The 13,784-nt window shown below is 36.9% G+C and overlaps 1 protein-coding gene across 2 annotated transcripts in view; it reads right to left on the minus strand.

The window, feature by feature from the left end:
• LOC120781556 (dopamine receptor 1) overlaps nt 1-13,784 on the minus strand; it is a 132,838-nt gene that overhangs the window by 42,257 nt on the left and 76,797 nt on the right. For both annotated transcript variants that reach the window (XM_040113798.1, XM_040113788.1), the window contains exon 4: nt 2,634-2,763. In XM_040113798.1, the coding sequence (XP_039969732.1) occupies nt 2,634-2,763 (130 nt within the window). The remainder of the gene's footprint in view (nt 1-2,633; nt 2,764-13,784) is intronic.

Here is a 13,784-nt window from a genome sequence, read left to right on the forward strand (position 1 = left end):
TTTGCAACTAATGAGTTGGCTGGTGAACACTAACGGCTTAAAATATTTCGCAAAAGTATAACATCGTAAAAAAAACACTGGCGAAATTACATATACAAATTAATAATACTATTATATCTTAGCTGAATGCAGACAGTATAATATTTAATCATTTAATATTCAATTATGGAATTCATTCAAACTGTTTTTTGAGAAAATCAGTATCGTGACCGCCTCATTTTGGGTCCATTTACCAAACACGCGACGGTGTTGGTTATTTGCCTTCAATTCTTGTATGAGTTGAATTTTATAAGTCCACAAACCAAGATCCTTTTGCAACACCTCCCATTACAAGACAGGATATAGTTCCAATTATTGCGCGCGATGCAGATGGACTTATTTGGGTTTTAATCGAAACACAGTTCTACGCATTGGCGTAGCTAGGGAGGGGCGAAGGGGACCGTCGCCCCGGGCGCAACGTCTTGGGGGCGGCAAAACGATATTCGCTGTTTTTTAATATAATACTTCAACAAATACTTTTATTTCTCCAAATTTTCAGAAATAGTATTTAAAAACTCCAATTCGGGCAGAAATTCCTGCAAATTGTGTCAAAAGTGTACAAGATATAGGGCGAAAATGGGTTTTTTCTATGGCTTTTATTAAGATGTCTTGTAAATTTACTAACAATTTCCTCAAAAACCGTATTGTGAGAATTTTGGAACTTCAGAATTTGCGTGGCTTCTAGTTCCTAAATTTTATATATTTAATATCGAAGATATTTTGTAAAAATTCACTTTTGTTCGAACCACCTAATGAAACTTGTAGGTAGGTAGATAAAGGGGGGCGGCAGAACATCCTTGGCCCCGGGCGCCCGAAGTTGTAGCTACGCCACTGGTTCTACGGCAGCAATTACAACTTCGTACGGCATTCTGAGGATGCTCACTATTCGTTATGGCTCGAATTACCTACTCTGCTGAGCGATTATATCGAATCATTATTTTGGTAATGAATTTACACGAATTGCGCACGTTGTTGCGAAGTATGTCTGTTCCTTATTAAAAATTAAGTTGCTTAGTAAAGATTTTCAAGTGAGATTTAAGTTTAGGTTTTTTCCAGTCTAGTTTGATATCAAAAATAGATAATATTACTGTAAATCTACGTGTTATCTTCGAAAGTTTGGTAAGACTTTGTCACTTAAGTGTGGTTTATTCCCAAAAAAACGGAGAACAGACTGCTATGGCATTGTCCACCTATCTCCCATATGTCATATGTGTAAATATTTTTCCTCCAGATCGACACTTTTCATACTTTCCGGTTAGTTTATTTCCGCTTAGTATAACTTGAACTTAACTTATTATTTCAGATACTCAATATTCCTTAATGAATTATTATTCTCAGCTGTTGCCGTACCGTGAGTGAAACTGGTTGTAAAAGTGGTATACAATTAACCCTAACTTAAGAGTTAGACTTACGACTTAAACTTAGGACCCTACTGATAAAAGTCACGATTGCAACCCTCTCAACTCTCTCTTATATAGGTCGTCACATTATTAGATATACTCATAATCCATAAAATTAGTGAGGCTTAAATCTGGATTTTTAATATTGTCAGGCAACATGTACAATCATTGATTGCCATCCGAATCCTAACTCATACAAACTTTCTTACAATCTCTTGCTGTATTTGTATGGTAAAGCATTTCAGTCATTTTATGCATAGAAGAATCGCTCAGAGTGTCGAAGGTGCGCCATAGCTATAGGAGAGACAATGTGAAGTGGTTGAACCTTTACCAATTGCAGCCAGCTGCACCTTCGACTATACAACCGTGCATACAACACATGAGTCTTTGAGGCATATTGTTGTTTACGAACATAGCCACGCTTGTTTATTTATAGTTTGACTAGATTGCTTTGCTGCAACAACCTGCCCGCGTCCCGCCCTACACACCGGCACATTTGAAAAATCAATAACCGAAAGCCAAAAATAGGATAGGATTGTCATACATGAATGCCCGCTGGTGCTCTGTCCCGCACTCTCTTCATCACCACTATTTTCAGCATCAGTTCAGTGTCACCATTCGCGTCATCATGTTGCATGCTGCTGTTGTTGTTATTGTACACATACCACATTCTATGTGCCTAGGAAGTGTGCTGGAGGTTTAATGGTGTGGGCTCTACTGTCAATTATTCAATCAATTTTCCGCTGTATTAAAGTGCTATATGTGTATGTGTATGTATACGTGTATGTGTGCTTCCGGACTACTGTATTAGTATGTGCTTGCTTTTATTTGTGTCACAGCGCCTGCCTTCGAAGGTTCTCTGTACCATATTTCCACTTGATCCAATAATACATTGACATACACATATACTCATACATACATACAAACAACAACAGGTGCAACTTCAGCTATACACTAGCAGTGTTGCCCTTATGGGCTAGCTAGCTTAGTTGGCGGCACTTTCAACTGGAAATCCATTTTTGTAATTTTTAACACCTTCGGCACTGTGTTGTTGTTTTATGTTGTTGGACTTACTTAAGCTGGTAAAGGTCTTTTTGATGACATACATCGGTCATGTATAAATTATATACATCCTGCACCCCTGCAAATCTACACACACACCCTCTCACACCGATGCCACCGCCGGCCACTTACCTGAGTGGATCCTTTATGTGTATATAACGGTCCATTGAGATGGCGCATAAATTCAAAATGGACGCCGTTGAGCACATCACATCGAAAGCGACCCAAGTATCACAAAATTGCGCGCCGAAAATCCAATAACCTGCGAAACCAAAGAGTGGATATTTTATTATTCTTTTTAAGTTCGAGAGAGGGGATCAAATTAAGTTAATTAATATGAATGTATGTACATATATAGTTTTATACTTATCTTTACTAATTAAATAGAAAGTGTTTTTTGTTTTTTAAGAACAAACCTCTTCTTCGTGCTCATTTAGTAGAGTAAATATTTGTCAGAATAGTTCTTAACGGCATTTCTCTTAACATTTTAAAGAAATTTGGTGTTCCTTTTGTAATTAACGGCACAAAACAACACCTACATATCACACATACATTGCCTTCCCACTTAAAAACAGCTTAATTTCGGCTGCACCGAAACTGTACAGGTAAATAACATGTTAATAATAACAAAAACAGTTTTCATACCAGAACTTGATTTTGGTCGGACAGTTTTTATGCCAGTTATGAACTGTAGTGATCCGATCTGAACAATTTCAATGTAGAATGCACAATTGCCTTTAACAATAGTCCTCGCCGAATTTCAAGAAGATTCGCATTCAAATCTTGATTTCGATTGTTCATTGTGTATGACAGCTATAAACTATAGTAATACGATATCGGCTGCTCTGACAAATTAGTAGTTTCTTAGACAGAAAAGGACATGTGTAAAATTTCAGAACTAGATTTCAAAAGCTGAGGTATTTATGTATATATAGACATGGCTGTTAGATTCAGCGCACCAAGCTGATCATTTTTATATATATATGGGTCACTCCATTCAAAATTTACGCTCAACATTTTTTTCCTGCAAAATATAAAGTTGATAAATATCCCTTTCCCTTCCGCGTTTTTGCTTTTTGTTCAATGCTTTATGAAAAGTGTTACAGTGATCGGATTTAGTGCAAATATGCGCCGTTTCGTTCGATAATCTGTTTCCATCTAGACGGCAACTTCATAATACCCCCCTCGTAGAAGCCCCCCTCCTTATTTGCGAAGAACTCAGACAGCCACTTTTCACAAGCCTCTCATCAACGAAGTGTGTGGTCTGGCGTTGTCGTGGTGGAACACTACACCCTTCCTGTTTGCCAATTCTGAACGCTTCTGGTCGATCGCCTGCTTCATGCGGTCCAGTTGTTAGTAGTAGATGGTTGAATTAAGTGTCTGGCCATATGGGTGCAGCTCATAGTGGATGATTCCCTTCCAATACCACCAAACACACAGCAAAACCTTCCTGGGCGTCAATCCCGGCTTGGCCACTGTTTGAGACGATTCTTCGGCCTTCGACCATGACCGTTTTCGCTTGATATTGTCGTATGTGTACCATTTTTAGGCGCCAGTCATCATCCGCTTCAAAAATGGGTCGAGTTCGTTCCGTTCCAGCAGCATATCGTAGGCGTTGATTCGGTCCAGAAGGTTATCTTACGTCAAATCATGCGGCAACCAAACATAAAACTGTTAACAATTGATATGTTTTCCAACCTAATATGTTTTCCACTCTGAGGAAAACTTTTGGACACATTTTATTTACTTGGACAAAATATGAAAATTTTTCATAATAAAAGTAACTAGTCGGCCGAAATGAAATTAAACCGGTATTTTTTGAGCGATTATTTTTTTAGAACTTTCGAGTTGGATTAACTTGGCAACAGTGCATCGATGAAATTAACTCAATTAATGAACCTTCTTCAAGTTCCAGTGTTCTTCGATGCTGGTGTGAATTCAATCGAGGTCGTACATTAGTCCAAAACGGATTTCGTGAAAGTCAGATCGTGATGTAACCTATCGTAAGATAGGTGCAACTATAAACATTAGTGGGATCAGCATACATTTAATATTGCTTGGACATTTGACTGTAAACAATTTTTTCCCGTTGGACACACAATTTGTCAATCACTCCAAAAAAAGGCTTGTGTCGATTCGTCAAGAAAAACGTTAAAAAAATACATCGTGATAAATGACAAATTTATTGTTATACGTATCCGCTAGGAAGTAAACAGTAGTCAACTGTATGGTTGTTTCAAAACGAAGAATAGTAATTTTTGAGTGCGCGACAGGAACTCTTACCGGCAGGGTGAAAATAGAGGAAATCGGATGAAAACCCTTCTCATTCTCTATACAACGGTACGGTCAAAAACTACTAAACTACTAGAAACAAATAAAACTGTTCATGCTCCCAAATACTGGAAATGTTGACTTCTCATCGAAAATATTGGTCAGTGTATGGGATATACAATTGGAATTCAGAGGACAATAGTTTCCATGTATATCATGAATTGGTTAAATCGGGTGAATACTTCCCTGAGCCTCCATATAACTAATATAAAGATTCTCAAACATCCGGTCGACTTTATTCTATGTGATTGGTGATTGTATGTAAGGTTCCTCAATGAAACACAATTTTTAGTATGTGACATGATAAAAGATAATATATAAAATCAGTTCGATACTCCTCCAACCCCTAAAAACTAAATACTTATAATGATTTTCGTTATCTTAACAAATCTTATGCCGAATTTGTCGGTCAGTGTGTGAGTTATAGTATAAATAAAATTGCTTGAATTCCGAACTTCTGGTTGACGTTTTTGATGCTTGCAAGGTGCAAGAATATTAAATGTTCGGTTGCACCCGAACTTAGCCCTTTCTTACATGTTTTTATAATGAAATACTCTTCTACGTGTACGCAGTTATTTAAAGGTGTTTTTTTCGACGGTTGAAATTTTGAGAATTCATCCCACCAAAATTTTGAATATATTGTCCCAAATAAAAAAATACGTGTCGCATATTTTTCCTCAAAGAACAAAATAATGGATATATTTTATTCGTAAATCTTAGAGTATCTAGGTTAGCATTATTTCTTTGAACTTGTTTTTTTTTCTATAGAGAGTTCAATCACAATAAATATTTAATTATTTCCAAAAGCGGGAAGCACTAGTTTGGATAAAGTTAAATTTAGTACTCATTGGAGCAATGAACCCCATCGAAATCTACTCAGTGCCCAAATGTTTGATTCACAAGACCAACAAGAATATCGTGGAGCAGAATTTTCCATTTAAGCCAACCTCTCTATGGGCAATCTGTTCGTTAATACACTGCCATCGCAAATAAGCTTTACACGGTAGCCTCATTAGTGCCGATAATAATTTGCATCCTTAAAGGCCTTGAAATGAGTTTCGCTTAAAGAGTTGCCACAAGAGGCTCCGAAGAGGCGAAAGTTTAAACACGAACACAAAGCTTTTTTAAACAATTTGATAAAAGTGGTTAAAACGGAAATAAATTAACCAATAAAGACCAAGGTAAACAATACCGTTATATTATTAAGGCAGCGTGTGTGTGTGGTACACATATGCAATTATGTGCGCTCATTTGAATGACAAAGCACTTGCCCTCGCCACAGACGGGCAGCCAGTTAATAAGGATATTTGCAATTCATTGACGGAGGAGAAGAAAAAGCTTGTAAAACCTTGTTGATGTTTCGCAAAAGCAAAAAAATATTGAGCAACCGGGTGGAGCAGAAAAGAAAAGCAACAACAATCAGTGAAAGTGGCCGGCCCTAGTTGTCGCATAGAGCTTCGCTTTATACCGACATAATCGAATTTTGATCCTTTATCATGCACTTGTGCTATACACCGGCATGAATGTGAAAAGTAATAGGAAGAATAATGGAAAGTGGGAACGGATGTGCATGAATATAGAAATTCTTTGGTGGTAAATGTAGTAAATGACTTCCTTACATGAGGATGATGACAAAGTAAGCTGGCTTGTGAAAATAAACAGGAGTTTATGTCCTTGCTTCGGTAATCGAAAGGTGAAAGTAAATACACACATGCATCCCTAAGTGTGTTGCCCTGTACTTGCACGAGAGCTCTGCGTGGGGCTGAGAGTAAACAGTTGGCGCTGGCCCACTAGTTGCAACGCTATCCATATGTTGATGTATAAATTGGAATATGCACATACGTACACAATGCGTGGTCCTTATTATATTTGCATAAGCTTTGCAATAATATCGCCGACGATCTGTGAATGGAGAAGAGACAGGTTATTTGCATGGACTTTACACGCATGGCCGGCCCTTCCTACTCGTATATGAAAATTTAATATGATAAATAAGGAAGGACTAAGTTTGGGCGTAACCAAACATTTTATACTCCCGAAATTTGCAAAGAACAAAGCCGAGAAAATGATTTTTGGAATAGGACAATTTTCTTATTACAAATGTTGCGCAGGCATTCAACAATCATTATGCGGCGAAATCGTGAAAGAATTGCAAGTGTATTTGTTATCCAACATACAAATATTATTAGTAATTGACTCCATTAGTTTCATTACTAAATTTAGCTTCATGTCCGATATATTTATTTTAAAATCGACTAAATTGCGTCAAATGATGTAAATGTGCTAAAAATCAAGCATATAGGCCATACTTATTATAAAGGGTATATAAGGAGGCGAAATGTCTCCTGTCATGAAACAAACAGTTCGGGACTTGGCACCCACGTCACTGCTGACAGTCATAACTTCGAAGTCGTAGATAATTTCGTCTATGTTGAAACCAATATTAACACCAACAAAAACGTCAGCCTCGAAATCCAATGCAGAATAACTCTTGCCAACAGGTGCTACTTCGGACTGTGTAGGCAATTGAGAAGTTAAGTCCTCTCTCGACGAACAGAAACAAAACTCTTCAAGTTTCTCATTATTCTCGTCCTGTTATATGGTGCAGAGGCTTGGACGATGACAACATCTGATGAGTCGACGTTACGAGTTTTCGAGAGAAAGATTCTGCGGACTATTTATCGTCCTTTGCGCGTTTGCCACGACGAATATCGTACTAGATGGAAAGATGAGCTGTATGAAACGAATTAAAAGACAGCGGCTACGCTACGTAGGTCATGTCGTCGAATGGACGAAAATACTACAGCTCTGAAAGTATTCGACGCAGAACCCGCTCGGTTAAGCAGAGGAAGATGAAGACCTGCCCGTTGGAAAACCCAGATGGAGAAGGATCAGCTTCGCTTAGAATCTCCAATTGGCGTCAAGCTGGAAAAAAAGAACGACTAGCACGCTGTTGTAAACTCGCGTAAGCGTTGTCTACGCTAATCAAGGTCAAACCATAGGATGGAAAATCGGTATTTTGGGGATTTGAGGTTTAGTTCAAGGATCTATACTAAAAATATGGTTTGGTAATAAAGTCAAGCGAAAGTTTGAAGCTCTAGTATTAAGCATATTAGTGCTAAAAGAAGTATTGTTCAAATTTCACCCATTTTTAAACAAGGGTACATTTTTGTATGGAAACTGGGTTCACTGGGTTCCACAAATCTGGTACTGGATTCTCTTACTTATATATAGAAGTTAAAATTGTCACAGATGATAAGTAGAAGCAGTTGTAATCCGATTTTGTCCACTTTCACAATGCAATGTATGCCAAGAAGTTAGTCGAGTAAATTATACCTGAGATATGAGATTGCCATGCTCCACCATTCTTGGCTTCTGAGAAGACCATCCGAACTATCATGATTGTAGAATTTAGAGCTTCATGTCAGAAGCTTTATTTAGTGAGTTATTGCAGGGAACGTATTGGTGCTCTCATTTCATCCATTTTCACCCTCTCTGAAGAAATACCGAAAAGATTGGTCTATAACAAGTTTGGTTAGTATAACGTTAGGAAGGTGCGAAATTAGCTGATTGAACCCATGAGAGGGTGAGTTCTCCTGTATCAAATTTCATCAACATATCTAAATTTTTACTCAAGTTACCGCTTGCACGGTGGTCCGATGATGCAAACAAATGTTCGTTGAACAAAACTGTTACACTCTATTGCAACATGTTGCCAAAGTATAAACATGTTTGAAAAGCCTTAAAAACTTATACGTGTTTGAGTCCTGACGTAAACCAACATTTGCGTATGAGCCACTTACCGTTGGCGCACGAGCTGAGTAACGGATTGTTTGCACTTTCGTCACACTCTACTGAAGTTGGTGGTATTGGTGTTCATGCAAAGGATGTGGTTCTCGGTGATGATGGTCAAGACTGTCTAGATGTAAGCACTTTGTGGTTGCATTAGTTGGGTATTTACGTTTTTGCTATTGCTTTTTCCTTAACAGCAATTTTGTGTGAGAAAGTTTCTTCTTCTTGAGAAACACCAAGAATTTTATATGAAAAAGCTCGCCCTCATTGTGTGGAAAGTTCTAAAAATATATTTGGTTATACGTACATATGGGACCCACAACTTTAGGTCTTTTTGGTTTCTCTAAAAGTTGTTGTTTTTCGCTTGCATTGGGCTGTTTTTTACATATAAGTGGACGCTCATAATGATGGAATTGTTCAAGTGCATAATATGTGTAGACCATGAGGCAATGGAATGACCAGATGTAAAAAAAGATATTGAGGAAATACTGCAAAAATTGTTTTCAAGAAATGAGCGAATTTTGCAATGATAGTCGTGAAGCTTGTGTTCTAGTATTCTGGATATATTTTCTCTTCGAATGAGGGTTGTCCATCTCAGTGGTTTTCACTTATATTCCCATATTGAACCGTATATTTAAGACCTTCTTCAAATAATATCACTTAGTTATCTTGAATGTTTTGGGAGATAAAGGAAAAGATGTTTATCAGGACCTGCTTGGTATCCTCGAAGGTACATTTATCTATTTTATTGTTTTTAAACACGTGCTTCTCTTAGAAATCTATCTTCTATAATCCAATGTTGCTTTTGAAATAACTCTCTAATTAATTAAGAGAAAGAACTCAAACCTGTTCTGTTCGTTAGTCCCGCTTAAATTCGAAAAAGGCTGAACCGATTTGACTAGTTTTAGTCTTGAAATATTCCTGGAAGTCCAGGGAATGTTTAAACGGTGAGAAAATATAGGAAAATTGCAAGGGAAGTACTAAATCCGGTTCGGTATTTTTGGCATAACCTTCGCTAATAAAAAAATAAACATTAAAACTTGTGAAATGCTAGATCATTATTGCTGATTTTAAGTTTGAAATGTTTATCGTAGATCCAGAAAGGTTCAAATAGTAAGAAAATTTGGAAAATTTCAAAGTCTTGGCTAAAGTCGGTCTGGAATTCATTGTGGAAGATAAAGGAAGTGACAATGAAGTAGGTATGCTTAGAATACGACGAAATCGTGCACATCAAACACAACAACAGTGAGCGATTTCGCAAACGCAGTGCTCCTGCGTTGTGCCGACAATGGTAACAATTGGGAAATTTCAATAATTTGTAAACATTCAAAGGCGGTAAAACACAGTGGTGAACATACTGGATTACGTTATACTGAATGTGTTTCTAGGTTTGGAAATGATTTTAAGCACTTCTTGGCCAACATTCAGATACATAAAAACTTTTTTCATATGACATCGTTTGGTGCTACACATATTATACAGGACAATTTCGATCAACTTAGAGTTTCCCTGCTTCGCGCAAGGACAATTATACGTCGCGTGTTCACCCGTCATCTTAGTTTTGCTCTATCCAGGTGGTAAATTTTACTCCCCACGAGCTGATTCAATTTCCATAGTTTATCAGAAAGTTTTAAAATGATTATTAGACTGTATTATAAGTGTGTGTTTTGTCAAGACCAAATAGAAACCTCAGTCAGTTTCTCAGGAAAACTCTATTTTTTTATTAACGAAATACTTTTTGTTGGTTTAAATGTATTTTATACAGAAGTTTGGCTCTTTTATTTCTCGATTTATGCAGTATTTATATGCATATGTATTTAATGATAAGAGTAACTCGGAATAAATCTAGCCATATTTATTTTGCCTTTCATCTTCTTCCTCTTTAGTGGCGTAGACACCGCTCACGCCAGTCGTTTCTTCTTTTCGTTACGTGACACCACTTGGAGATTTCAAGCGAAGCCATGTCCTTCTACAAAATTAGGTTGTCGAATTCGGTTTGGCATAATAAGATCGCAGCGCCACCACAGCTTATATACATAAACACCACGTCCCGGTTTACAAAAAATTACAGTAAAAGTGAAATATTAGGAAATATTACTTTCATTATGCTTCTGGCTTTAAATGAGAAAATATGTGAATGAAGCTTTAACATTTTAAAACGCCGTTTCTCCCATTCCTCGTAAATCCTTAAGAGTAACAAAGAATGGGAGAAACACTTGTAGATTACATCGTATCTACATACTTATTAGGGTGTCAGTTATTTCCCAAACACGCCCCCTGATGTTTCAGTTTTTGCTCCTAAACCAAGGATCCAACGTAAACAAGCTCTTTATTTTCAATTCAAATCGTGACCAATCATTTTACTTTTTAAATTTATTTCATTTAGGATATTTTAACCTTTTGCAATAAATTTTTTGTCTCGAACGATAAATCTACAACTTTGAAATAGTGTATTTTATGACAAAATATTCTATTTTACAAAAAAGATCTGGCTAATTCTTTTCATTAAAACATTCCAAGTTATCCATCCAATGTAATTAAATTGAAAACAAGGAAAAACGTTGTGGCTGCACCTATGAAAGTATGGTGTTTTGCTCTTCATCGGTTATTTTAAGGGGGACTAGCAGTAGCCCGACCTGTACAATAAGTTCGGATATTTTCGCTATACCTTGAAATTTCGAGAGCATATGTCCCTTGTTAAATAGAAAAGAAAGAGTAAGAAGTTAATTTTGATCGATCAGTTTGTTTTGGCAATTAAATACTTTAGTTATGCGACATCGGCAGTTCGGACATATCAGTGAGCAGCTTCTTGGTGAGGAAAGGACGATTACAAAATTTGAGCTCGATACCTCAAAGACTGAGAGGCTAGTATATACAGTTGAACAGACGATTAAAAGGATATGTCAAAATTCAGTCAGCTCATCACGCTGATTATTTATATATGTATATTTTGTATATGATCTTCGACGTTTTATTTTGATATTACGAAAATTATGGAAAACTGATCCTTGTTCGGGGTATAACAAAGAGCGTGTTTACCTTGGAGCCATGTTTTTAGGGCGAAAACTGAAACTTCAGGAGACGCTTGCAAAAAAAATGAAAATGGAAATTAGAGACACCCTAATATACGTAAAATATATTTTGTATTTGTCTGTACAGATAAAGATACGAAAGTGTTGCTTACATTTGCCAAACTTTCTCACGTACATATCTGTTGATATAAAACAAAGTTTGGTCGTTTAAATGCTGCAACTTTGTTGCAAATAAGTTCTACTTTCAGCAAGTATCTTCTTTTACAATCTGTACAAGTTCTTTCCAGATACGTGTGTGTTTCTTTTCATAAATAATCAAGGTACCAATAAAAAATGATTTTCTTATACTAACATACTGCTGTGAGCAAAAACTAGTAGCACTTTTTAACTTAAATTTCGAATGAAAATTCATTCGTCGAAATGGTATGACTGTCCATAATATCTGTGCCAAAATGTCAGATCCAAATAATCATTAATGTCTTTCTGAAGTACATAAGATACATTAGGCGATGTTTACGATGAGTGAAATTATTCAAAGAGGCTCAAGAACGCGTTGACGACGGACCACGTCCAAGACGGCCAATAAAATAAAAGAATTGGTGCTTGAGGATCGATGATTAACAGTCACAGATCTTACAGGCATCGTTGAAATGTCGGAACGATTAGTGAAAATCATTTTGAAAGATCATTTGGACCTAAGAAACGTGAAAGCACTATTGGTTCCAAAATCAAGAAAAAAAAAATTTCGAAAAACTGCGTCGCGTTAACGTCTGTGAGACAATGCTTTCTGACTACCATGAAGCGTACGGTAGTTTACTTACTGGCTATGAGTATTGGATCTATGCTTACGACCCGGAAGCAGACGATCATTAGGCCGAATACCGTGACAACCAGTGTATTCGCTGGATTTAGCTCCGTGTGACTTCTGACTATTCAGCAAACTCAAACGACCACTCTGGGGAAACCGTTTTGGGTTAATTGATGACATTAAACGTGAATCGTTACGCGCATTGAAGACTATTCCGGAACTTGACTTTAACAACTCTTTTGCGTGCTACACGTAGAGTAAATGCATAGTTTAAATGTACTTCGACTCAGATAAAGAAGGCGTCATTGATGTTTCTCATTCTCATATGACCAATAAACAACAATTTTAATCTTCATTTGAGTTCTCTTACAGTAAAACAACATAGTTAGACAAAAAAGATTACGAAACTGCTGTAACTGGCATCAAAAATTTACAATATTTATTAGAAGGCCTTATAATGTCCTACTTTGTTACAAAAGTCGTCTTGTTTTAAATATTTTCCATTAAAGGGAAATAAAGGGCGAATTTCTGATTTGGGAAGTCGTTTGCCAGGTCAAATGCATTGCTTTTGATTTAATGGTTTGAAAACTTTTTATAAGCTTGCAACCAGTCGGGTAGTCGAAAAAGTCTTTTCGTACTTTTTCCGTAGATGTCGTTGTCCAGAGTCCAGTGAATGTCACGCAAGCCACCAATGAAATTTGTGAAGTTAACGGAGACGATGCCGTATCACTTCGTTAGCACAACAATGATTCGCTCGCTTCCGTTCTGGAAATTCCGAAACTTCGATTTACACTGATGGAATAAAGTCTCTAGCAGAAAAATGGCAAATGGTCTGTAACAAGTTTAAAACGTATACATCTCCTTAACCACTTAAGCTACAACAACCATATTTAATGAGTCAAATCCTATGAGAAATTCTAACGACTGTGTAAAAATGGATGAAATCAGAGAATAACCCCGCTCACTCCTCATATAACAGTACTGTTAAAAACTAATAAAAGCACGTTAAATCAATAACTATTTACGTCAAAAACATGAAGTTTAACGACCGAGATGGTATGAGAGAGATTTATGAGAGCTGGTGTGAAAATTGGACGATGGGCGTGACACCGTCCACTTTGAGGTGAAATCCCACATCTCTGGACCCAAGCATTGGATTTCGACAAAATTTAGTACGTGGAATTTACATTCTTATGTCACATTATGAAAACGGACGAAATCGGACAACAACCACACCTACTTGCCACATAGCACAATTTTAAATTCCACTTGATTCTTTTACATTCCAGTACACAAATCAAGAAGCAATTAATATAACGA

The sequence above is a fragment of the Bactrocera tryoni genome, chromosome 1 (genome assembly GCF_016617805.1).
Source record: "Bactrocera tryoni isolate S06 chromosome 1, CSIRO_BtryS06_freeze2, whole genome shotgun sequence".
NCBI lineage: Eukaryota > Metazoa > Arthropoda > Insecta > Diptera > Tephritidae > Bactrocera > Bactrocera tryoni.